This window comes from Camelus ferus, chromosome 13 (assembly GCF_009834535.1).
Source record: "Camelus ferus isolate YT-003-E chromosome 13, BCGSAC_Cfer_1.0, whole genome shotgun sequence".
Lineage (NCBI taxonomy): Eukaryota > Metazoa > Chordata > Mammalia > Artiodactyla > Camelidae > Camelus > Camelus ferus.
In genome coordinates, this window is record NC_045708.1 from 66982461 (window position 1) to 67006630 (window position 24170).

The 24170-nt window shown below is 39.6% G+C and overlaps 1 protein-coding gene and 1 long non-coding RNA gene across 2 annotated transcripts; one reads left to right on the forward strand and one right to left on the reverse strand.

Annotated features, from left to right (window-relative positions):
• Positions 1–1236: 1236 nt before the first annotated feature.
• Positions 1237–16892, forward strand: LOC116668137. The gene is made up of 3 exons (XR_004325210.1): positions 1237–1330; positions 16045–16151; positions 16756–16892. It is a non-coding gene; the product is annotated as an uncharacterized LOC116668137 (long non-coding RNA).
• LOC102520597 (guanylate-binding protein 1) lies at positions 11134–23726 on the reverse strand. Its single transcript, XM_032494741.1, is given in 12 exon segments — positions 11134–12287; positions 13412–13444; positions 13446–13606; positions 13843–13945; positions 14721–14933; positions 15659–15939; positions 16794–17036; positions 17618–17814; positions 18410–18519; positions 19546–19673; positions 21534–21733; positions 23594–23726. Coding segments are annotated over 11 exon segments (1773 nt in total). The 5' UTR covers positions 21724–21733; positions 23594–23726; the 3' UTR covers positions 11134–12173.
• Positions 23727–24170: the final 444 nt, after the last annotated feature.

Below are 24170 nucleotides of genomic sequence, written 5' to 3' on the forward strand. Positions count from 1 at the left end.
GCTGCCCTAAACATCCAAAAAGAAAGAAAGAAAGAAAAATGTTAGAAGTAGAGTGTGTGGGAGAGTTTGTATTTGCATTTATCACCTTATGGTGGCGGTGAGAAAAAAAGTGGAGAGGAACTTTACATTCCTGAACAGTAAAACGAGTTTGATCAGAGAACTGAGAGTGAAAGGGGGAATGAAACTGAGGAGGAAAACAAAGGGCACTTTAAAAGTGAAGAGGGAAAACTGGGTAAGAGAAAACGGAATAGGGTGAATTACTCCTTTCCTGAGGGTGAAGTTAGCTACAGGAGAGCTTCTGTTAAGAATTTGTAATCAGATTTTGTAGTTGGCTTTATTCCTTCGATAACTATGTAAGTTTAAAAAGCTAAAGCTTTAATCTGTTCTTAGAAATAATAATCTACATATGTTAAAGTAAAACCAAGTGCAGTATGCTGTATATATGTATTTACATGCAATATAATGTGTATGTGCAATTGAACTGTACTAATTCTACCTAATAAAACTGAAAAAGGGAAAAGAAGCAAAAAAAAAATTTGTAATCAGATTTTCTTCCTTTCCTCTTTTATGAAGATCGGAGGATAGAATGCGGGAGGGGCATAGCATTGTCATTCAAGTCCTGGAGAAAAGACAAAGATAGCCTTTGGTTGAAGGAATACACTCCAACTAGGTATAGGGAGGTTCAGAAGACCTCTGAATGGAGCAATGATTGTGTACAATAGGGGACCTACCCCTAGCTTGTGAGCCGCCGTGAGGCGCGTTCGTTTGTCAATACTCTCCCGCCAAAAGGCCACTGAGAACACATCTGTAGACAAAAAGTTGAGTTTATTGCTCGCTGCAAAGATGGAGAGCACACTCCTCGGGGAACCGCGGGTCCTTTCAAAGAACAGCGTGTTAGAAGAGACTTACAGGATTTGGGCTTGTATGAGGCGATTTTGGGGGCGAGTTCAAGGAAAGGGAGATTCACGCTGTTCTGGATGCTCTCAGGAAGTGGGGGTAATTATTAGATTGGGTATCATAACATAACACATCTCATGTAGAAGTATGGAGGGACATTGCCAGACTGATTTTGTAATTGATAAAAAAGTAACAGCTTTCCTAGCTAGGAGAGGAGGAAGTTTGGTGTTTAGTTTGCAAAGACCTTGTTTTTCATCTGTGTTTAGACAAGATTATTACGTGATACTCTCTGTTGTCTCACTTCATCATAATCAGAGAGTGACTGATGTTGGTGTTCTGTCCGATTGTTGTATTTTGCAGGGGAACAGCGCGGCTAGTTCCTAACAACACTGACGCCTTAAAGGGTGAATGTCAGCTGACTTCCTGATGCCAGGTACTGCTTTTCTTTTTCTCATATTTAGAAATTACTCGAGTAGAGAACATAGGTGCGGAGGCTTCTGGGGAAAATGAGGCTCAGAAAGTGTGTGTCTCAAACCTGAAAGAGGAAGAAACGGGCAATAGACCAGTATATTTATATACAATGACCTCAGATGGTGATAGGTGCTCTGAAAGAAGCAATGAGGGGTGGAGACCACAGACAGTTTCAGTAGGATAGCAGGAAAGGCTTTTTTTTTTTGAAGAGGTAACATTTGAACCCAGAATCGAATGATGAAGAGGCAACCTTGCAAAAAATGATTCTGGAAAGGAAAATGGCAGTTGAAAAGGCCCTGGTTTGGAAACAAACTTGGCATGCAAGGAACAAGAGAGAGACCAGTGTGTCTACAGCACAGTGATCCAGGAATAAAATCTTTAAGATTTTATTCTGAAAGAGCTGCTGGAAATCTTAGGCAGAGGAATAATGTAATCTTAATCACATTTTTAAAAATGTTCCCTGTTTGCTTTGGAGAAGAGCCCTGTAGGTGGGCAAGAGTAGAAGCAGGAAGGTCTGTTAGGAGGTTGTCAGAGGGACAGCTGATGCTGACTGGGCTAGGGTGCAGCAAGGGAGGGAAAGAGGGCTGAGGATCGCAGATTCACTCTTAACCATCCACCATCACCTCCACTTGGTCTCTCCTAATTCAGACACTCTCTGATTACCCTCTTCAGAGTATAAATTGCCAATCTCTTGCTGAGGTGAAGGGGGACCAATTGGTGGGGTGTGCAAACCTGGGGTGGGGATCTGGGATCCAGCGGTTTCTTAGAAAGGCCTTTATATGAGCCTCTTGTGTCTTGTCTTGAACCTTTGGGGTTTCTTTGGTGGTAAAATCTAATTGCCTTTTTGGCCGTCTTTGTGACTGGTCTAGGATTCAGCTTATTTGAATCTGCTGTTGATTTCTACCTGCCTGTTTGCTTTCTAATGTCTAGAATCTTATTTTAGATTCACTGTCTTTCCCCTTGTTTTTGCTCTCATGGGGTTGTAGCTTAAAGGAACCTCCCCACTGTTATTTCAGTGGGGCTTAGGTAGAGAGAGAATATAGATGTGTTTGATTTGCCATCTCTTGTCGTTATTGGTTCATTAAATGACTGAAGGACCAAATGCTGGGCATTCAGATACTTTGTTCATGTGTGAAATCTTATGTCATTTATACTCATGTTGGTGTTCAGAAGAGAAATCCAAGTAACGCCCTGGAATGAATGGCTGATGCGTATACTTTTCTTATACCTCGTTCCCATTTGTTTTCTGAATAAAAAGACGTTATCTCCCTTATGTAGATAAAGCCTTTTCCATTGCTGCACAGAGAGGACTAGAAATACTCTGAAATACAGAAGACAGAAGGCAGGTACAGCAAACTGCCTGGTTCAAATCTCAGTTCTGCGGTTTTCCAGCTGTGCAACCTTGGGCAAGGTACTTCATTTCTCTGTGCTTCCAATTCCTTATCTGTGAAATGTGGATAATAGAATGTTACTTATAATGCTATTTTGAGCATTAAAAGACTTAGTAGGCTTCAAAAACCTTAGAATTGTGCCCAGTTCTAAGTACTATGCAATTGTTCCTTAAGAAAAAAAGGAGAAAGAATCTTTAGGATGGGGCTGCTGGTTGTGCCCCAGTATTTAGTAGTCTCTTCTTTAGCAACAGAACCCCCAAATTTCAGCAGAGTGTATGGGTGTTTGGTATAAAGACTGCATTTCCAGCCTCTGTTTTTGCTGGGTGGACCAGATGACTAAGTTCTGGCCAATGGGATCTGAGTGGCAGCTATATATGCTGCTTCCAGGAAATGTCTCAAAGAGATCCTGTGCCCTTATTGCTCCCATGGTTTGTGGTTTCCTTACCATTCAAGTGCGAACACGTTGGCTGCAGCCCTCTCGAACCACCAGGTGGAATCTTCAAGTTGAAGATGGTAGCGCAGTAGGATGGGAGAGAAGGTGCCTGAGCCCTGATGGCATGCAGCTACCACCTTAGCCCTAGACCTACTAAATTTGCGTGAGAAAGAAGTCAGCCTCAATTTTGTTTAGTTCTTTTACATAGGTTTTTGGAAATGCAATCATAGTACGGCTGTGATGGTTTACCGCCGCCGCCTCTAGTTTGCTTACCAGAGGCATCTCACTTCACTTTTACGTGGCCTTCCAGGTGACAACAGAGTGACCGAGAGGAGATCAAAGTGGAAGATATTAGCAATGTCTTTTTATCTGGAAATGCTTCTCAAGAGGCTTTCTAGTACTTGTAAGTACTGAGAGTCAGGCAGGCAGAATTATGTTCTTTCTTCACTCATAATTCTCAAGCAGTACCAAGCAGGACCTGCTCCAGGAAAACAGACAGCTAAGCCCAGGTTTGTAAGTTCCGAAGTCTCTTCCATCTTACTTTCCTGCTGTCAAGGGTTACGTTCTTGAAAGTAGATCTTAAGCATTTTCCACACATACACACACACACACAGAGAGAGAGAGAGAGAGAGAGAGAGAGAGAGAGAGAAAAGAATTAACTGTTAACTTTGAGGTAATGGATGTGTTAATTTTCTTGATCTTGGTAATCATTCTACAATGTATACATATACATTTATGGAATCATCATATTGTAAACAATTATATTTGTCAAAAAAGAGTTATGTTTAGTTTTCAGCCTCATGTAGCTATTTTAAATGCAATATTTTGGTGCAATATTTTGAGTTTGTGTATGTATTAATGCTTTCCAGCCAGATTATAATAGCTGTACAAACATTAGTTTAAGTATTTCAAAGACAATAATAGAAATTGTACATTTGCCCACAGAAACGTTGCCCAGGGTAGCTGAGTAGCTATTTATCTCTCTGTCTGCCTATCTTTTCACATACACATTTGGCTAGATTTGTAGCAGTTGAACTATTACCATTGATTACTCAAGATGAGAAAGTTTTCAGTGTCTTGGAACAATTTTTAAAAGGAGAAAATGAATTTTGACTTTACAAATCAGTTTGGTAGGAAAAAATCCATTCAGAACATGAAGGCTACATGTAAGATATAGCAATAAAAATTGTCCTTGTGGAAACTTTGACTAGTACGGGGCCCTTCAAGACAAGAAATAGGTCTGTGGCTTCTGGCTAAATGGTGTTAGACAAAGCTGCTATACCACTAAGTATCAGTGCGTTAGAACCTGGTAGAAATTGCTCTTCTCAGCAAGGTGTTGTGTTTCCTTTTTCAATCTGACTTTGCCTCTGGAATTCCTAGCTCACATTTATGATGGAGCTTTTAAGCTTTCAGAAGCCTGTCTCTTAGGGATTTTAGGCAGGTTCTCAGCTCCTGGAAGATGTCTATGGCAACTTCCCTTTGCTTGCCAAATTGTCTTAGTGTGCAGTGTCCGTTTGGCACTGCTGCTGGTCCAAAGTCATTACCGCAGGCTTCATACCAGGTAGATCTCCAGAGCAGTGGCAGGAACATAAATCAGCACCAGATACTTTAGGTCTGTAAAGAAGGAATAATGATGAAATACTTTGTGGAGAGAAGGAGGGAGAAGATGCCTTTCTAAATGGTACAAGACTATAAATAGCTATAAAATTCCAGAAACATGCAACATGACATTTAATAATCACATGGTAAACTTTCAGGGAAAAGCGTCAGGGATGCAGTTGGGATGATAAACAGTGTGATAAATATTTATTGTATGGAGGATTTACTATGTGCCTGACACCTTTATAGATTCTGCTGATTCCATGATAAAAAAAGACAACATTTCTGCCCCTCAGGATCTGATGTTCTGCTGAGGGAGAGAGGCAATGAACAAACCGACCCAGGCCATATCTGGTAGTGATAAATTACTGTGAAGAAAAATTTAAATGATGGCCGCTAGATGGAGCTCATTGCCTTCTCCATTTCTTTCACTTACCAATCCACTCAGATGATTAACACTGGTAAAGTTATGTTTTAGGGTTAGGTAATCCACCTTTTGCTTCCTTAGTTTGTCTCTCTTCCTATCTCTCTCTCCCAATTTGGATTTTTTTTTTTAATTTGCTAATTGATAGGGCAAAACATAGTTAAGACATATGGAGGCGTCATCTGAGATAATCTTGGTATAGGGGGATAAGATCAGCTCCTTCCTAAATCATAGAAATCCTCTACTTCCTGGGCATTTAATTTTATGTATTTATTTGTCTAATTTCTGTATTGACCACTAGATTGTTAGCTTCTGAAGAGAGGGACTTCGCCTGTGTTTCCCAGTCCTTGGCAGAGTACCTGGTAGGTACTCAACAAATGTATTTTGAATGAATGAATCCCTTTAGCGTGAACAATTGTTGTCTTCCAGGTAGCCTCATCTGACTTTCTAGGGGAGTTGTTCTGGAGTTAGGTTGTAAAAAAAAATCTGTGTAATAAAAACTGGGTGAGTTTGCCTGTCTTGTGTTTTATGACTGCCTCTCTGTCAAGGAACTCTCGGCAGATGGAAAGAGATATGTGTGTTTGTATATGATAGGCAAATTATTTGGGTTCTGAGTTCCAGCCCTTATTTTTGCCTCTTTCTATTTGGATAAAAGCCCAACACAACAATGGATGTATTTTTATTGCTCAGTGGAATTTAACCAATGTTGAGCACATGCTTTTGTCAGGGTTAACTCTAGAAAATGGGTATTAAACTTTCTACTCTACAGTGAGGGGAAGCATCATTGTAGAAACTACGATGGAATCTAAGGAGATTCATGGATATATCTTATAATCTCTTGGTCTTAGAATGGTTTTCAACATAGAGATCCTGTCCATGTTTTGTTAGATTTATATCTTAAGTATTTCAATTTTGGGGTAGCTATGGTAAATGGTACTGCTTTTCAAATTTTGGTCTCCTGTTCATTGCTTGTATATAGAAATGCAGTTGAAGATTGATTTTTGTGTGTTGATCTTGTGTGTCACAACCTTGTTAAACTCACTTATTTGTTCTAAGAGGTAGACTCCCTAGGAGTTTCTGTATGTATGATCATGCTATATGATAAAAAGGATATTTTATTTTATCCTTTACGATCTATGTGCCTTTTATTTCCTTTTCTTGTCGTGTTGCTTAAGACTTTCAGTATAATGTCAAACAGGAGTGGTGAGAACAGACATCCTTGCTTTGTTCCTGAAATAGGAGCCAAGCATTCAGTTTTTCATCATTAAATATAATGTTAGCTATAGGTTTTGTTTGTAGCTGCTTTTTATTAGCTAGAAGTTCACTTTTGCTCCTAGTTTGCTGGGAGTTTTATCAAGATAGCTGTTATATTTTGTCAAGATTTATCTACATCTATTTATATAATTAAGTTTTTTTTTTCTTCAGACTGTTAGTATGGTGAATTACATTAATTGATTTTTGAACTACTCTTGGATTCACAGAATAAACCCCACTTCACTGAGGTGCTTTATATATTGCTGGATTTGACTTGCTAGTGTTTTGTTGAGGATTTTTGCATACATTTTCATAGGATAATAGTCCGTAGTTTGCTTTTTCTGTGCTGTTTCTGTCTGATTGTGGTATCACAATAGTGCTACGCTTGTAGAGTGAGCTGGGAAACCATTCCTCTTCCATTTTGAATGGGTGTTATTTCTTTTTAAATGCTTGGTAAAATTCACCAGTCAGGAAAGACTGTCTGGATCTAAAGAATTGTTTTCCAGATTTTTTTAAGTGGCTTTATTGGGGTATAATGGACATACAAAGAACTGCATACATTTAATGTGTACAGTTTGATGAGCTTGGACACATGCAAACACTCATGATACCATCACCACAATCAAAGCAATAGACATATCCTACACCTTCCAAGTCCTCCCCTTCCTTTGGTGTGTGGTGAGTACACCAAAAATGATTTCTACTCTCTTAACACATTTCAAAGTGCACAATACCATATTTTTAAACTATAGGCGTTATGTTGCACAGATCTCAGGAACTTACTCATGCAGCACAACTGAAACTTAGATCATGTCCTCCAGGTTTATCCGTGTTGCAAATGGCAAAATTTCCTTCTTGTTTAAGGCTGAATAATATTTCTTGGTGTGTATAGATCACATTTTCTTTGTCTGTTAATCTGTTGATGGGCACTTAGGGTGTTTCCATATCTTGGCTGCTGTAAATAATGCTACAACAAACCTAGGAATGCAGATACCTCTTTAAGATCCTGATTTCAATCTTTTTTTGCATATGTACCTGGAAGTGGGATTGTTGGGTCATATGGAAGTTCTATTGTTAATTTTTTTTGAGGAATGCCCACACTATTTCCATAGCTGTTGCACCATTTTATATTCCTACTAATAGTGTATAAGAGTTACAATTTCTTTACATCCTTGCCAACATGCATAATCTTTTCAGGCTTTTAAAAAATAATAACCGTCTAATAGGTGTGAAGTGATAGCTCATTGTAGCCTTGAGTTTCATTTCCTGATTATTACTGATGTTGAACGTCTTTTCACATACTTGGTGACCATTTGTATATAATCTTTAGAGAAATGTCTGTTCACATCCTTTTTGTAGTTTTAATCAAGTGATTTGTTTTTTTGCTCTTGAGTTGTAGGAATTACTTATATATTGGAAATTAACCCTTTATCAGATATATGGCTTGCAAATATTTTCTCACGTTCTACAGGTTGCCTTTTCATTCTGTTGATTGTTTTTTGTTTTTTGTGTATTTTTGGCAGGAAGATGTAATCAGGTTTGCTTGTTTGTTTGTTTAAATGTTTGTACTGGGGATTGAACCCAGGACTTTGTGCATGCTAGGCACACACTCTACCAGTGATGATTGTTTCTTCTGTTGTACACAAGCTTCCTAATTTGATGTAGTCTCACTTGTCTATTTTTGCTTTTGCTGCCTGTATTTTTGGTGTTATATCCAAGTAACCAATGCCAAGACTAATGTCAAAAAGCTTTTGCTCCATTTTCTTCTAAGAGTTTTACATTTTCACATCTTATGTTGAATCCCTTAATATATTTTGAGTTTATTTTTGTATGTGGGGGTCTGGTTTTATTTTCTGCATATGGATATCCAGTTTTTCCAATACTATATTTTTCATCACCCAACAACATAAAATAATCTTGTATTCAGAACATCTTAATAAATCTGCATACTGAGGCTGCAGGACACAATGACAGTGTTTTAAAAATCAATTGAATTGTAGTTTTCCCAGCACCATTTGTTGAAGAAACTATCCTTTCTCCATTGTATATTGTTGGGACCTTTGTCAAATATTGGTTTATACCTGGAATGCAAGGATGGTTCTCCATACACAGATCAGTAAATATGATACACTACATTAACAGAATGAAGGATAAAAATGATATGATTATCTCAATATATGCACATATAAGCATTTGACAAAATTCAACATTCTTTTATGATAAAACACTCAATAAATTAAGTATAAAAATAAAGGTTCCTGAAAGTAATACAGGTCAAAAATGACAAGCCTACAGTGAACATCATACTCAAGGATGAAAAGCTGAAATCTTTTTCTCTAAGATCAGAAATAAGACAAGGTTACCCATTCTCATCACTTCTGGTCAACATAGTAATGGAGTCCTAGCTAGAGCAATTAGGCAAGAACAAGAAATAAGAGAAATCTAAGTCAGAAAGGAAGAATAAAATTATCTCTGTTTACAGATGACACGATCCTATTTGTAGAAAACCTAAACTCCATAAAAACTGTTAGAACTAGCAGAAAAGTCAACAGAGTTACAGGATACAAAAATCAACCTACAAAAATCAGTTTCATGTCTATATACTAACAATGAACAATCTGAGAAGAAAATTAAGAAAACAATCCCATTTACAATATCATCAAAGAGGAATAAAAATTTTAGGAGTAAACTTAACCAAGGAGGTAAAAAATGTGTACAGTGAAAAGTATAATACATTGATGTAAGAAATTTGAGGTGCAAATAAGGGGAAAGACATTCCATGTCCAATCCCATGGATTGGAAGACAATGTTGTTTAAAATGTTTGTGTTACCCAATCTGCAGATTCAATGCTGTCCCCATCAAAATCCCAAAGAGCATTTTTTTAGAGAAATAGGAAAAATTATTCTAAAATTCGTATGAAACTATAAAAGACCCAGAATAGACAAAGCAATCTTAAGAAAGGAAAGCAAAGTTGGAGTTGGAGCATTACACTTCCAAATCTCAAAATATGTAACAAAGCTACAGGGTAGTGCTGGCATATAGACATACAGATGATGGAAATAAGAGGCCAAAAGTAAACCTATGCATATGCTGTTAACTGTACTGCTGCTGTGGTCAGAAAAAGATGCATGATGTCATTTCCATATTAAATTTGTTAAAACTTGTTATATGACTTAATATATACCTCTCTTGGAGAATGTTCTGTGTGCACTTAAGAAGATGTTTTCTGTTGCTGTTGAGTGGAATGTTATAGAAGTCTGTTAGGTCCATTTGATCTGTAGTGTTATTCAAGTCTGCTGTTTCCTTATTGATTTTCTGTCTGGACCATCTATTCATTGTTAAAAGTGGAGTATTGAAGGCCCCTAGTATTACTGTATTGCTGTCTATTTCTCAGATCTGATGTGTTAATACTTGCCTTATATATTTAGGTACTCTAATGTTGAGTGCATATATATTTACAAGTATTATGTCCTTTTGATGAATGGATCTCTTTGTCATTATATAATGACCTTTTTTTGCCTTTGTGATTGTTTTGAATTCAAGTCTATTTTGTCTGATATGTATACAGCTACCCCTATTCTCTTTTGGTTACCATTTGTGTGGTATATCTTTATTCATCTTTTCACTTTTAGCCTGTGGGTGTTCTTAAAGCAGAGGTGAGTCTCTTGCAGGCAGCATATTGTCGGATCCTGTAATAAACGTACTTTAATGTACAGCTAGACTGAGGACCGTTGGTGAAAGCAGTATGCCTTCCCGGGGAGAGAGCTGTATTTTGTTTCTGGAGATGATATAGAGAAAGCACCGAACCAGAAATCAGAGGGTTTGGGATCTAGTATGGACCCACGCTACCAACCTAAGAAGGAAGTTGCCTCGTTTCATTTAGTTTCAATTTTCTTATTTTCAAATGGTTAATAAAGAAACTCTATTTGCTCTTGAGGACAGAGTTATTCTTTTCTATCATGAAGTTTCTTCAACTAATGAAAATGTATTTGGTTTATGCCTTTGTTGCAGGGCAGCTTGGAAAATTCAAGGCATATCTACATCAATGTTCCATCTAACAGGCTGTGGGTCTCACCTGGTCCCCTGTGAAATTGCAGTACAAGTAAAGAAACACTGCTTAGCAACACTTGCCCAGCTGTGGAAGCAGGCATTCTCCATCCCGATGGGAAGGAAGGGGATTCAATGGAATAAAAGGTCCCAAGCAATCAGAAAAAGCAGGTTTATTAATGTCGATTTAGTGGCATCAGCTGCTTCCCTGCTTTTCCCTCCTCATGTAATATTTTGAAACACTGCATGATATTTTCAGGATGCTAACATAGACAATCTAATGCATATGTTCCTTACAAATGCAAGCAACGTAAGGCAGATGCATAGAACTTTGACTAATGTTTCCATAAAGCAAGTGTCTGCAAACTATGGCTTGTGAGTGCCACCTGTTTCTGAAAACAATGTTTTATTGGAAGACAGCCATGCCCATCCATTTACGTATCGTCTGTGGTTGCTTTGTGGCAGAGTTGACTAGTTGGGCCAGAAACTGCATGGCTCACAGAGGCCATGAAGAGTTACCATCCAGTCTTTTACCGTAAAGTTAGCCAAACCTTACGGCTATATAGACTAAAACCTTATTTTCTGGTGGAAAACATAAAAAATCAGAAACATAAAGCTCAGTGAAGCATAATTTATTTCCAGCTTGAAAACAATTCTTAATCTCCTTAAGAAGCAGCAACCACTTAGGAGTTTTAACAATTGTGAGAAAGTCCATATATACCAGGTAATACCGAGAGTGTTGTTTTACTGGTCAAAAATGTCAAAAAAGAACCCATATTCTCTTGGGGGAAGATAAGCAGGCTTTCAAGTACGACTTTGAAGAACTGGGAAAAGACAGCCTAAACTTCAGGGTTACAAACAATCTCATAATTCAGTTAGCTCAGTTTCCTAACACGGTATCTGTCACCATTTAAAGTTCATCTTTGCAAACTGTAAATTGCTGGGAACACACAATGCATAATCGCCTTCCTGTTACTATGTTTAGTCCAGTGTCACTTACCTAAAGTTCTAAAGAGCCCCATTAAAACTGTAATCTGGGTGAACTGAGTAAGAAGGGAAAGTTGCTTCTCCAGCACCTTTATTTATGACCTAACTCCTACTCATGCCAATGGTTTCTTCCATCTTCCTATGGAAATTCTGTAGCGATTCGAGAGCTCTATATTAGGTGATTTGCTTTAGCGTGGAATCCACTAGTGAGCACTGACTATTCCCAGTGCCCAGGAATGACACCATCACCCACAGACTGAGCAGTCCGGAAACAATGGTGCACTATATATTGCCTTCACTAAGAAGCTAGAACGGTTGTCCCTGATATGGGAACCTGTTGTGCACTTGGCCAAACTCATGCTCAACTATGTCCCAAGATTTTTACCTGAGACTTTACCTGGTCATCTAGAAGAAGAAGCTCCTGAGTGGTACCAGCTTATGATACCTCCAGGGCTGGCAAGAGGTGAGATGCATCCACGTTACACGGTTTACAATACTGTGAGGAAGATAGACGTGATTTCACCTATTACTGCATGACTTCGGAAATTTTCGTGTTAAAAAATATAAGACCTAATTATTATCAAGTGTGGTGACACTTTTTCTAGATTCTAAACTGCTTGAGGAATGCCTTGGCTAAGAGTGACCAGGAGACTGCTATTCTTCAGTTCTTTAACTTAGGACACATTTTCCCGCTTGTTCCTTCTTCTTCCGGAGCTTCTGTATTTCATCCTGAAGTCGTTTGTTCTCATTTTGGAATCCTTCTTTTAGTAGTCGGGCCTGTTCCTAAAAAGGTACAAATGGAGACTGAATAAAGTGTAGTGTTAAGTAAGTGTCTTAACTTCTATCTAGTGTCCACATTCATGGATTTAAAAAATATTTGATTTCTTCTTGAAAGTTTCTCTACTGTACTTTTCATTATACAATCTCTTGGGCCTTCTAGCTCTGTGATCACTTTTCCTGAGTCTCCTTCATTTAGTTAAGAAAGATTTTTGTCTTATGTTTCTCAATATGTTGATAAACCTAAATTACCAGCCCTAATTTTTCTCCCATGTACCACCTTTTTGTGCAATCTTAATGATATATTTAGCTTCAAATCCTGTTTATGGATTTAGACTATTTTATACACACACATACACACATAGAGAAATAAATAATTTTTAAAATCTGATAAAGTCTTTGAATCTTAGATCAGGGAATTTGATCTAAGCTTCCACAACTTGGTGGCAGGGACAGCAAAATACAGGCAAGGTAAGGGAATCAGGGCCCCATAAAGACTATAGTGGATTTCTGCACATAATTCCCAGCTCAACACGTACTAGGAGCAGGACCTAGAAAACACGTAGGAGTAACACACTGACACACAGGTGTGAGAGTTAAGGAGCCCCTCTGCTTATAAAGGTTCTCTTAGAGCTGAAAGTCATACTAGGTGTGACAGAAAAAAAAGTTAAAAAGATTCCTCTTAAGTGGTGCAGATAGTTCAGACATCTCATCCAAGCTGTGTGACCCTATAAAAGTTGTTTAATATTTTCTGAACCTCTGTTTCATCTCCTGGGTAACAGAGACATGGCAGTTTTTGCTTCATATACTATTAAGCAAGATCAGAGATGAGGCGTTTTTTATAATGTGTAGCAGGTAATAGCTACCACTGATCGAAGGATATACTGAGAACGGACTGGGTGTGACATAACTGCAAAACAAAACAAAACAAAAACAAAAACACAAAACCTTTGAATAACCAGACGTTGGCAGGGGCCAGTTGGGTAGGCAGATGGGGATTAAAAAGTACAGGTGAGCAAGCGAGGTCCTTCTTCTGGGGTTCGTGTCCTCACTGCCACGGCAAATTTGTGATCAGGGAGAGGGGAGAGAAGACAGAGTAAGAAGAACCTTGCGGCGATGCAGTTAATTACCTCAAGTTTAAGAGAGAGGGTTCTCTCTTGCTCTTTCCTGCAGCTGCGCCCTGTCGTTCTCCATCTTCTCCGTCAGCTGCCTCACGTGTTCCTGATGACTCTTTTCTTTTTGTTCCATCATCTGCTGATTCTTTATTTGCATTTCCTCCAGCATTTTTGTTGCAGCCTGTGCTGCTTCTGCTTTCGCACGTTCCACTGTCAGGAGGAAAGGGAGAAAGAAACATGTATGTGGGTGACCATATTGCTTCTTTCTTCCGTGTGCACTGATCTGGCATTGTTGCTACTGACTGCGTACACCCGGCGCGGAAATGACTTCAGCAAGTAAGAGGCATCTTATGTCATCCCACTATAGTTCAAGGATTGTAGGTTCATCCAGTTATTTGAAGTTTATGGGCTTCTGGGGCTATCTGGTCTCTTGATTCGCTCCTCACCTTCAATCAACTTTTCCTTCTCTGAGAGAGTCTGGTCTGTCTGAAGAATTGCGTCAGTCACAGACTCCTTGGACTTCAAGTATTCCTGAAGAACCTCTTCAGCCTAGGACCCAGAGAAAATGGAGTAAATAGTAGGAAATGGCTGTGAGCACTTACTTGCCCACCATCTTTCCCTCTAAGAGTTGCTCCTCTTGGCCCTGGTGTGCCCGGTGGTCAAGATTCTCAGTCACCGGGGTGAGCACGAGCTCCAGGCTGGCCAGGCTTGGCCCCCTACTGAGCAGAATCCTTTATCACGGACTGAGATAGACACAGAGATGCTCTGTTCTTTTTGACCGAGGACTCTAATTTTGGGGCTGTGGGTGCTGTGGTCCCAATGGGGTGAGCACGCTGGAGAGTGAAGCCACCGTGGACAAAGTGGATCAGAAGAAAGAGGGTGAGGAGGAGAATGGGAGAGAGGGAAGTGTGGGCTTAAGTGGAGCAACAGACAGTGAGATATGCGATGACATTATTTGAAATCTTGGCTACATCGATCCTTCAAGCAGGTTGATAGCTGAACTGATGAATTACCATTTTTGCTGAAGCAACTATCATTGGGTTTCTGTCTCTTGTGACATAAAGATCCAGCTGTAATAGTGGTCTACAAGAAATACCTGCTGATTAATCTGATAATCCAGTTTCTAACTTGATTGTGAATTGAGTGCACTCTCTCGGGTGAGCATATAGGCTGCATCTGGTATAACAGGCTCCCTGTCCGTGGTTACTGAATTAGAGCAGGAATGCTGTCAGCCCTGTACGTGCGCATCCATGTGCAGTACGCTTAGTCCCATTGGTGTTTCAAGGAGGCGTGTCAGCAGCTTCCCAGAACCAATCCCGGTTACCTGTATTCCCTTCCTGGGCTCCTGGTCATACTGTTTCTTCAGCTCCTGTATCTTCTCCATGAAAAGACGATACCCTCCTGGTTTAGAATAAACCCCCTGTTTTACACCTTCTTCTAGAGGAGTGAAAATATCCTTAAGTAATGCTTTGCAACGGTCTGATGATTCTTTAAGATTCTGTTTACAAAAGTCATCTCGCTTTTTGTTTAGCTGGGCCTTTAATGTAAAAATAGGAAGTAAGCAAAGTAGGGAAAAGATGTTAGCTTGACCTCAGAATTTCTGGAAAGGCTCCTCCCCACCGCCAGAAAAAGCTCTGTGACCCCTAGAGAAACTTGCAGGCACTCAGCCGGGCCGTATCCTTCCTCCTGATCCTGACTTTCTACAAGTCCCTTTCTGCTTGGAAGTGGAGTTCAGAGCAGAGATTACTAGCTTTACCCTACGCCTTTGGGGATAAACTTACGCGTTATGAATTGGACCAGTGATTAAATGTGAAATAAATGGGGCTCAACATAAGCCTGCTCAAGATAAGTGAGACTACAGTTTTCTTTGCTTTTGTCTACAATATCATGTCAGCCTGATAACAATGAGCATGTAATTGGATCAGAAGCTCTGATGGTTACTTATATGCATGTAATTAAATTAGAGTGAAGATTAGATTACTCATGAAAGAAAGAAATTTTCAGTCCATCATAATTAAGTCTACCATAATAAAACTGGTTCCTCTTTTTAAATAACAAATAGTGGTTGTCACCATTTAAAAGTCTGGGTAAAATTGCTTTTGCCAAAATAAGCACCCATTTCATTTTCTAGTAGTACTTTGCTTTCCAAGAGCCTAATCTGTATAAACTTGAGAAAAAAATGACTGCTAATTTCTTTTGAAATAAATGGTCTACATCTTTGAAGGAACTCCTGCCTCTCATAAATCAGAAGAGCAAATATACCGCTAATTTTTTCTGGAACACTTGGTCCACATCCTTAAAAGAGTTCTTCATGAAGACTGTGATGGCCTCTCTCTCACAGGCCCTGTGCAGGTCCAGGAGCTCCTGGAGGGTTTCCGTGGGCAGCTGCACCTTCTGATCCATCTGCTGGTCATAGTGGGCAATTGCCTTTTGCACTGCGGCCGAGTTCTCGATCTCAGCCAAGGCCAGGACTGCATTCTCCATGCAGGGAAGATCCCCACTGCTGATGGCACTGACATAGGTCAGCACCAGGGTCTCCAGACCTACGAATAAGGAACAAATGATGACGTTTATTGTAGGTGGGATGAGTAAAGATTCTATTCTGTGTGATCCTGACCATGTCTATTACCAACCGTTTGCCTTAACAGCATCCATGTCCTCAGCATCACCTGGAAACTTGCTAAAAATGCAGACTCTCAGCCTCTGCCCCAGTTCAACTGAATTAGACCGTCCTCTTTGACAAGATCCTCAGGCGGTATGTATGCACATGGAAGACTGAGAACCTCTGTTGTAGATAGCATAGGCCTGTGTTTACTGATTGCATTCACCTTACTCCCAAGCACTGTTAGGACAGAAACCATACCTCTCTCATTGAAGTCTGTATCATCAGCCGTGGTAAGTCCATGGGAAACCCTGGATGAATATGTGGGGAACAATTCTAAAGGAGTCCTCCTTGCTTTTTGTAGCAAAGCATTAACCAGCAGAGCTTTCTGGGATGATGGAAGTGCTCTGTATGTGCTATCCAGTAAGGTAGACACTAGCCACTTGTAGAGATGAGCCCTTGAGATACAGCTGTGTGATCATTATGCTTAAACTTCTTTCATTTTAACTTAGATTTAAATTTCAATAGCCACACCTGTCTAGTGACAGCCATACTGGACAGGGCAGGTCCAGCGTCTAGGACACTAAGCTCTTAGAGCTTTTTCCCTTTGGCCTTTCCTATCTTTTCTCACCTAAGAAATCTGAGTGATAAGGTCTATTAGAAATGTTGGTGCCATCTAGAACTTAATATGCTGATAGCAGTAGGTTTGCATTTTTCAAAGCTGAAAACTAAGGGGATGTTATACACTGTCCTTTAGTCTTAACAGCGAGAGGGAAGACTGGGAAGAGGACTCACGTGGTCCGTTGACCTTGATGCCTCCTGACAGAGTCTTAGTTTTGGAATTGCTAAAGATGTAGGCGCAGAAGAGCGCAGCTTGGTGCACGAATTCAGAGTCCAGCTCATCATCACGCAGTTCTTCAAGCCGGCTAAGCTGCTTCCTCTGAGTGGGTCGATCAAAGATAAAGCATTTCTTGTTTGGGAAGAACTTCCGGATACAGAGTCGAGGCAGATTAAACATTTTATATTTTTCACTGGTACCTGGAGGAAGATAAAAGAGAATTTGCCTAATATAGGGGCTTACACACTTTTTCTGAATATTTTAGGCATTTGCAAGCCAGATGGTCTTTTTTCAAAGTACTCTATCTGCCATCACAGCAGGAATGCGGCCTTAGATAATCTATAAGTGAAGGGGCATAGCTGTTTTCCAGTAAAACCCTATTTACAAAGACAGCTGGCCGGCTGGATTGGCCATCATTTGACTGTGGGCCGTAGTCTGCCAACCCCTGGACTAATGCACTGTTCATGCTTTTATTTAATTTCTTCAAATACATGACCATTCTACTCCATACTCTGGCTAATTACAGCATCACAAGCCCTAAGAAGATCATATCAATCTAGGCACAGCACAGGGAAAGGTAAAAGAAAAAGCAACTCTTTCTTAGAACAAGAGAAAATAGTTCAAAATCAAATGTATTAGTTCAGGTATTAAACGAACTCTCAGGTTAAGTAATGGCCCCCGAGAAGAAATAGAAAACATAAATACAAGAAAACTGGATAGAAAACTAAAGAATGATAGTTTTGGGTGCTGACCTCATTTACCAGTTCTCAGTCCCCTTTACCTTTCTTCAGCTTGAGTGAATTCTCCAGGTACTCGTCTGGTGTGATACACTGCCCATCTGTTTCCAAGTCTAGGGAGAAATCCCTCAGCGTCCACACAAAGTCTGGAAAGAAGCTCACAAAGTCAGCTGAATCCTCAACCCCGTCCTCCTCAGGGGAGGATTTTGCCCTGATTCTATCTGTCAGCTCTGTCACATAGCTGAGCAGCAAATTCAGGAAAACTGGCATAAAAGAAGAGTGTCGCCTCTCCTACGGTAGTTCCACATATACAAAACTGTCGTTTTGCATTTGTCCTTTCTTTTTTTAATGGACACAAACTACTCTACATAAAGTAGACAGGCAACAAGGATTTACTGTAAAACACAGGAAACCACATTCAACGTCCTGCAATCACCCCCAATGGAAAATAATATGAAAACAACCACATATACACCTGACTATCGTTGCTGTACACCTGGAACTATCAATGTTGTAAGTCAACTATACTTCAACTTTTTAAAAAGCCTTGACATGCTCCAAAGGGCCCATGCTATTTTGGCACTGCCAGTTTGCTGCCAGGGACATCTGGAGGGGGCTCTTCACCTGGGGAGCAATGCTAGGCTTACCACCTTTGTTCTTAACCCAAGTATCAATCCTTCAGTGGGTACATAGGACTTTTTTCCCTGCCCTTGAATTATTTTTTATGTTTCTCTTTTTGGGTCTGATTCTCCAGGATTCACAGTTAGGCAGCTATCTTTTTTAAATACAGGCCTCCCCTCTGAATGTGATGCTGTTCTGGACCCCAAAAAGGATACTGTAGTTGGTCCATGGCCTGCTGGTTAATGGTTCCCTTACTATTGTATACAAATGTGCTGCTTAGCAATATTGCTAGGGCAAAGATCCAGGAGTCATTCTGGTTGTCACCCTGGGAATCAGAACACATTTGGGCCAAGATTATATTTCATTGTCATGGCACTTTCCAGATCAGCAGGAGTAAAAGAATGTTCCTTTAATTAGAGGTTTTTTAATTTATATATTCAGACTAATGACCTATAAAAGGAAACCAAATCTAAGCAAAAATGATTGTCAGGAGGACTTGAACTTCATTTCATCTATTTATTTATTTTTAGAGGAGGTACTGGGGACTGAACCCAGGGCCTTGTGCATGCCAGGCATGCGCTCTACCACTTGAGCCACATCCTCCCCCAGGGCTTGAACTTTGAATAGTTTTCTGATTGGGATTTTTCGTTTACACTAATTCTGAATAGACCCTCTTAAGATGATTGATAGATAATTGCAAAACAAATACTCAATGTTGTTAGACTGTGTAAGACCTTAAGTATTTAAATTTAAATTTTTCTCTTCATTTTTACAGAAAATTGTCTTAATATAAGAATAATAATACTTGGATCAATCATTCAGCAATTATTATGCACCTAACACTTCCCACTACTTACCTTATGCAATATTGAAAATAATACTATGAGGCAAATGTAGACTTGTTATATGTGTTTTACAGATCAGAAAGCTGAGCTTAAAAGAGGTCAAATAACTTGTGATGGTCACTGCGTTATTGACAGAGTTTAAATTTAAAGCCAGGGATGTGGGATAGAACCTGATCCCTTAACTAAAGTTCTTTGCAGGATAAGAGTCCTTATGCTGATTTTGTTTGTGCTACCTTTATGCATCTGAGTTCACTGGCGTAGCCTATAACCAGCCTATCATTAATAATTAGAATACTCTCTACTGACCACTATGCTCTGCTTCTAGGGTTCTGCCTAATGAATATTTTCCTGACCCATAGTTGTTAAGATTGGTCTCATGGCACATACACAGAAATGAAAAAAAAAAACATGATTGAGTGCAAGCTCTTATTTAAAGAAAAATTAAATCTTGTAGAGACTATTCAGAGATGGGGGGCTTATTCCAAAACTGAATCCTCAATGCTTACCTTCTCCACATCCCCCAGGCCCTCAGTGTCAAGCAGAACTAGAGTGCGGTTTGGCTTCTGGGGGTGAGGCACACACCACATCCAGATGCCCTTGGTGTGAGACTGCACCGTGGAGCCCAGGGAGAAGCCTGAGAGGGGGCGTGGGGAGAAAAGAGGTGGAATTGTAATATCAGGAGGTTCTGGAATTTGAGATAAAATTAATAAAATCAAGTTTAGGACAGAGAACTGAAACCACAACCAGTATTTATCTTACTTACAATCAAAGAAGCAGGGAAGTTAAGATATCAATCAACACACTAGAAATAGAAGGAAACTAACTCAACACAAGAAAGGTGCTGTATGCAACATTAGACTCAATGGTGAAAGACAGAAAGCTTTCCTTCTGCAAAAATTAACCAAAATGGATCAAAGGCCTAGAATGTATCAGCAAAACTATAAAACTAAAAGGAAACATACGTGAAATGCTTCACAATATCGGATTTGGCAATGATTTCTTAGATATGACACCAAAAGCATAAGCAACAATAAAAATAGACAAGTTGTCCTTCATCAAAACTAAAACTTTTGTGTATTAAAGGACACCATCAACACAGTTAAATAGGTAACAAATGGGAAAAAAATATTTGCTAGTCATCAATGTGTTAAGGGATCGATATCCAGAATATATAAAGAATTCCTACAAAAAACAAAAAAGCAAATTAAAAAAACAAACAAATTAAAAATGAGCAAAGGACCTAAATAAGCAATTCTCCAAAGAAATTATTCAAAAGACTAATAAACACATGAAAAGACACTCAGCATCACTAGTCATTAGGGAAGTACAAATCAAAGCCACAATATCTTATAATAACATATAATGGAAAATAAGCTGATTAAAATATATAACTGAATCACTTTGCTGTATACCTGAAAATAACACAATATTGTGAATCAACTGTACTTAAAAAAAAAAGACAGAGCAGCCAAACATGTATTGTAGATCTTATGTGAATCCTGAAAGTTAACTGACATGTATATGAAAATTGGAAAATGTAAAACTGAATGAATATTTGATAATATTGGAAAATTATTAATTTAGAAAACCACAGTGAGATACTTCAGACCCATTAGGAAGGCCAAAAAAATCAGAAAATACCAAGTGTTGATAAGGATATAGAGATTAGAACCCTTGTGCATTTCTGGTGGGAAAGTAAATGGTAATGTTTCTGGGGAAAAGTTATGGTGATTTCTTAAAAAATTAAACATAGAATTACCATATGATCCAACAATTCCACTTCTTGGTATATACCCAAAGTACATGAAAGCAGGGACTTGAACAGATACTTGTAACCCCATGTTCTTAGCAATGTTATTCATAAGAGCCAAAAGGTGGAAGTAACCAAGATGTCCATTCACAGATAAATGGATAAACAAATTGATATGCACATACAATTATTCAGCCTTAAAAAGGAAGAGAATTTGACACATGCTACAACATTGATGAACCTTGAAGATATGATGCTAAGTGAGATAAGCCATCACAAAAGGGAATATAATGTATGAGTCCTCTTACATGAGACTCCGAGGGCAGTCAGATTTATAGACAGCATGTAGAAAGATGTTGTCAAGGGCTGGAGTTATTGTTTATTGGGGTACAGAGTTTCTGTTCAGGGAAACTCATGGAGATGGATGGTGGTGATGTTTGCACAACAGTGTGAATTTACTCAATGCCACAGAACTTAAAAATGGTTACAGTGGTCAATTTATGTTATGCATATCTTACAACAGTTAAAAAAAAGGATAGAAAAAAGACAAAATGCAAAATGCAAAGAGGCATGAGCTGATTCTTTCAGATCATAGTGAAGAAATGAGCATACCTGTGATTTGAAAGTGAGCTTTCAATATTCCTCCCCATCTCTAACTTCCTCTCTTCCTATCACCGTCCTGAATGCTTGGAGTGTGGGTGGACAGAAGGGACTCAGGGAGACTCTGCTGGTGTCCTCACTTACCCTTGCTCTTCCCAGCCAGCTTGTTCATCAGGTAGGATTTGCCTGTGCGGTAGAGGCCCACGATGGCCACCACCACCACTGGCTGCGTGATGGCAGACAGGATGGTCAGAGCTTTCGGATTAGCCACCAGTCGTCCATTAGTGTTCTCAATGAGGCACAAGGGTTCTGGCATGTGGATCGCTGAAGCCATGTTCCCTTGTCTGCAAGCAAAGAGATGGGATGAATTAGAATTTTTAGTCTAAACGGATCAAGAACTTCCACCAGGTTACTTTGCATTCAGAAGGAAGGTCATAAAATTCCCCAACATGGCCAAAAGTTTGGGTCAATCCTGAGATAGAAGGAGGAAAGATCTGTATCATTTTAGAAAGTTACAGAAGTATTATCAAACTAGTCCATTAAAAATATTGATACCACAGTGATTTATGAACAAAATCTTTCATTTAGTTTATCATGGAAAACTTTCCTTTAGGATTCTCATTAAAAATTTTATAGTAGACATTAAGTGGAAAGTAAAATTGGATTTAGAGGAATTTGTTGTACATCCTACCTATGTGTGAGAAATTCAGTCGTGTTTATTCACTAACCCTTACTAGCAATAAAGACTTTCATGAATAAATGTTCCATCATTTGATGTACGTCTTTGAACAATTTCCAGAGATTTTGAATGTGTCCCCACCCCCCACCTACAAGTTAATGCTTATTTTTGCTGGAATGAGAGTCCAAAACTTCTCACACTGCTATCTTGGAAGTGGAACCAATATCACTTACTATTGCAAATTTTATAAAAATGTATGACCTTGTGAATCACGAGGCTAGGGACCCTTTCGAAGCCTTGGTGTGGGCTTGTGTGAGCAGGGGTGCTGACACTTAGACTTGATTAGCTTCCCAATAAATCAGCCTCCAGCTGAGGGGGGGTAAACTGCACAATTCTAATCACTGCACGTTGCTAAAACTCATGTTTGTGCATATATGTGTGTGTGGTGTAATGGAACAAAAGACAACGGAATAAAGATTAGAAGATCAGGAGGCAGATCAGGAGAGCAAGAGAGAAAGTTGCTCAGAGGACATACCTATTTTTCCAGCCATACACTTCCAAGTTTTCTGTTTCTTCTTTTTTTCCCTTTTGGTAGAGGAGAAGGAGAAGCAGGAAAAGGAGAAAGAGGGGTAGGGGAGAGGGTCGCGGAGGGGAGAGGTGGCAGGGAGCTGAAAAGAAGAGAGAAAGCTGTCAGACAAGTGGGTGATGAGGAAGCAGGCACCTAGCCAAGGAGTTGAGGGGAAGAGTTTCCAGAAGGCAGGATCAAAACTCCTTGACAGCACAGAAGGGACAAAGGAAACAAAGATGGTGCCTTTAGTGCTGCCCCACCGTGGATTCTTTAAGGAGGAAACTTTTTAGCAAAGCAGTGGGGGCTGAATTCAGTGCCTAATGGGTAGGGAGTGAGTTGGCACCAAGAAGCTGGACCTAGTGAACCCGCACTATTTCTAAAAGCAGTTCTTTGAAATGAAGTTCAAATACACGATTGAGGAGTGCGGTCTCTTCATGAATCTACACCTTTCACTTTGGTTTCAGGGTTTTTTCTTTGTCTTTAGCAATGTGAGTGTTGTTTTCCTGCTTCTCATTTACTATTCTTTCCTTCTCATGAAAATAACTTATTTATAGCCCCCTTCAGTTCCTTAGCTGCAGGCAGATCAGTATTGAGCGAGTTCCATCAAAGACAGCAGTAATTTAATCATGTTCCCAGTCAGCTCACACAGCACCAGCAAAGAAGAAGACAGTCCTCATGCATTTCAAGCTCTTAGGTTAAGCCCCACGTCCTAGGTGCTTAATCCCACACCAGCACGGTGATGACACAGGGCAGACAGCAGGGCTCCATCTGACCTCATGGCGCACGGCACGCTCAGCTGCAGCCGACCTTGATGCTGGTCATTTTTTAGAAAACTAGCTGACCTTTATAAATCCCTTCCCACCCCGCACCAGTTGTAACATGGGCTCCTTTCCCCAAGGAGAGCTCCTTCAGCCCTGGAGCGAGAGCTGCTCTGAGGACAAAGCAGAGAGGTCTTACCTGTTTTCTTCTCAGTTCTGCGACTTCTCTGTCTCTCGCGAGGTGGTTAGCCTTTTATCTCACCCACCCAAAGTCATGGAGCGCTCCTGACTTCTTTTAGAGTGCTGACAGTCAGCAGTAAAGCAAGCTCTGTTATAGACTTCAAGTAAAATGAAATTGAAAGCATTGAGTACAAAGCAATGACTCACCAACCATAAAAGGAATTTTTGGAAGCTATGCTCATAGGAGGGTACATGGATTGGGCACAAGTTCTCAACTAGAACTTTCACATTATCTTTTTTTTTTTTTTTTTTTTAAAGATATCTTAGAAACCATTTGCTGTTTAAAGAGTGGCTATTAGATATTTAAATATAATGGAATGTATTTCAGGATTGGGGGTCAGTTTGAGAAAGCCAGAAGGAGGAAGCATATTAAATTTTAGTTTTAATTTCCTTAAATAATGGACACACCTACAGTGAACTTGGCTCCTCATTGACGCATATGGTGAGGAAAAGGACATGTCTTGTACATTCATGAACACACAGTACCTGGAACGGAATACCCCATGCACAGGCAGGAAGGGGCGCCAAGTATCGCA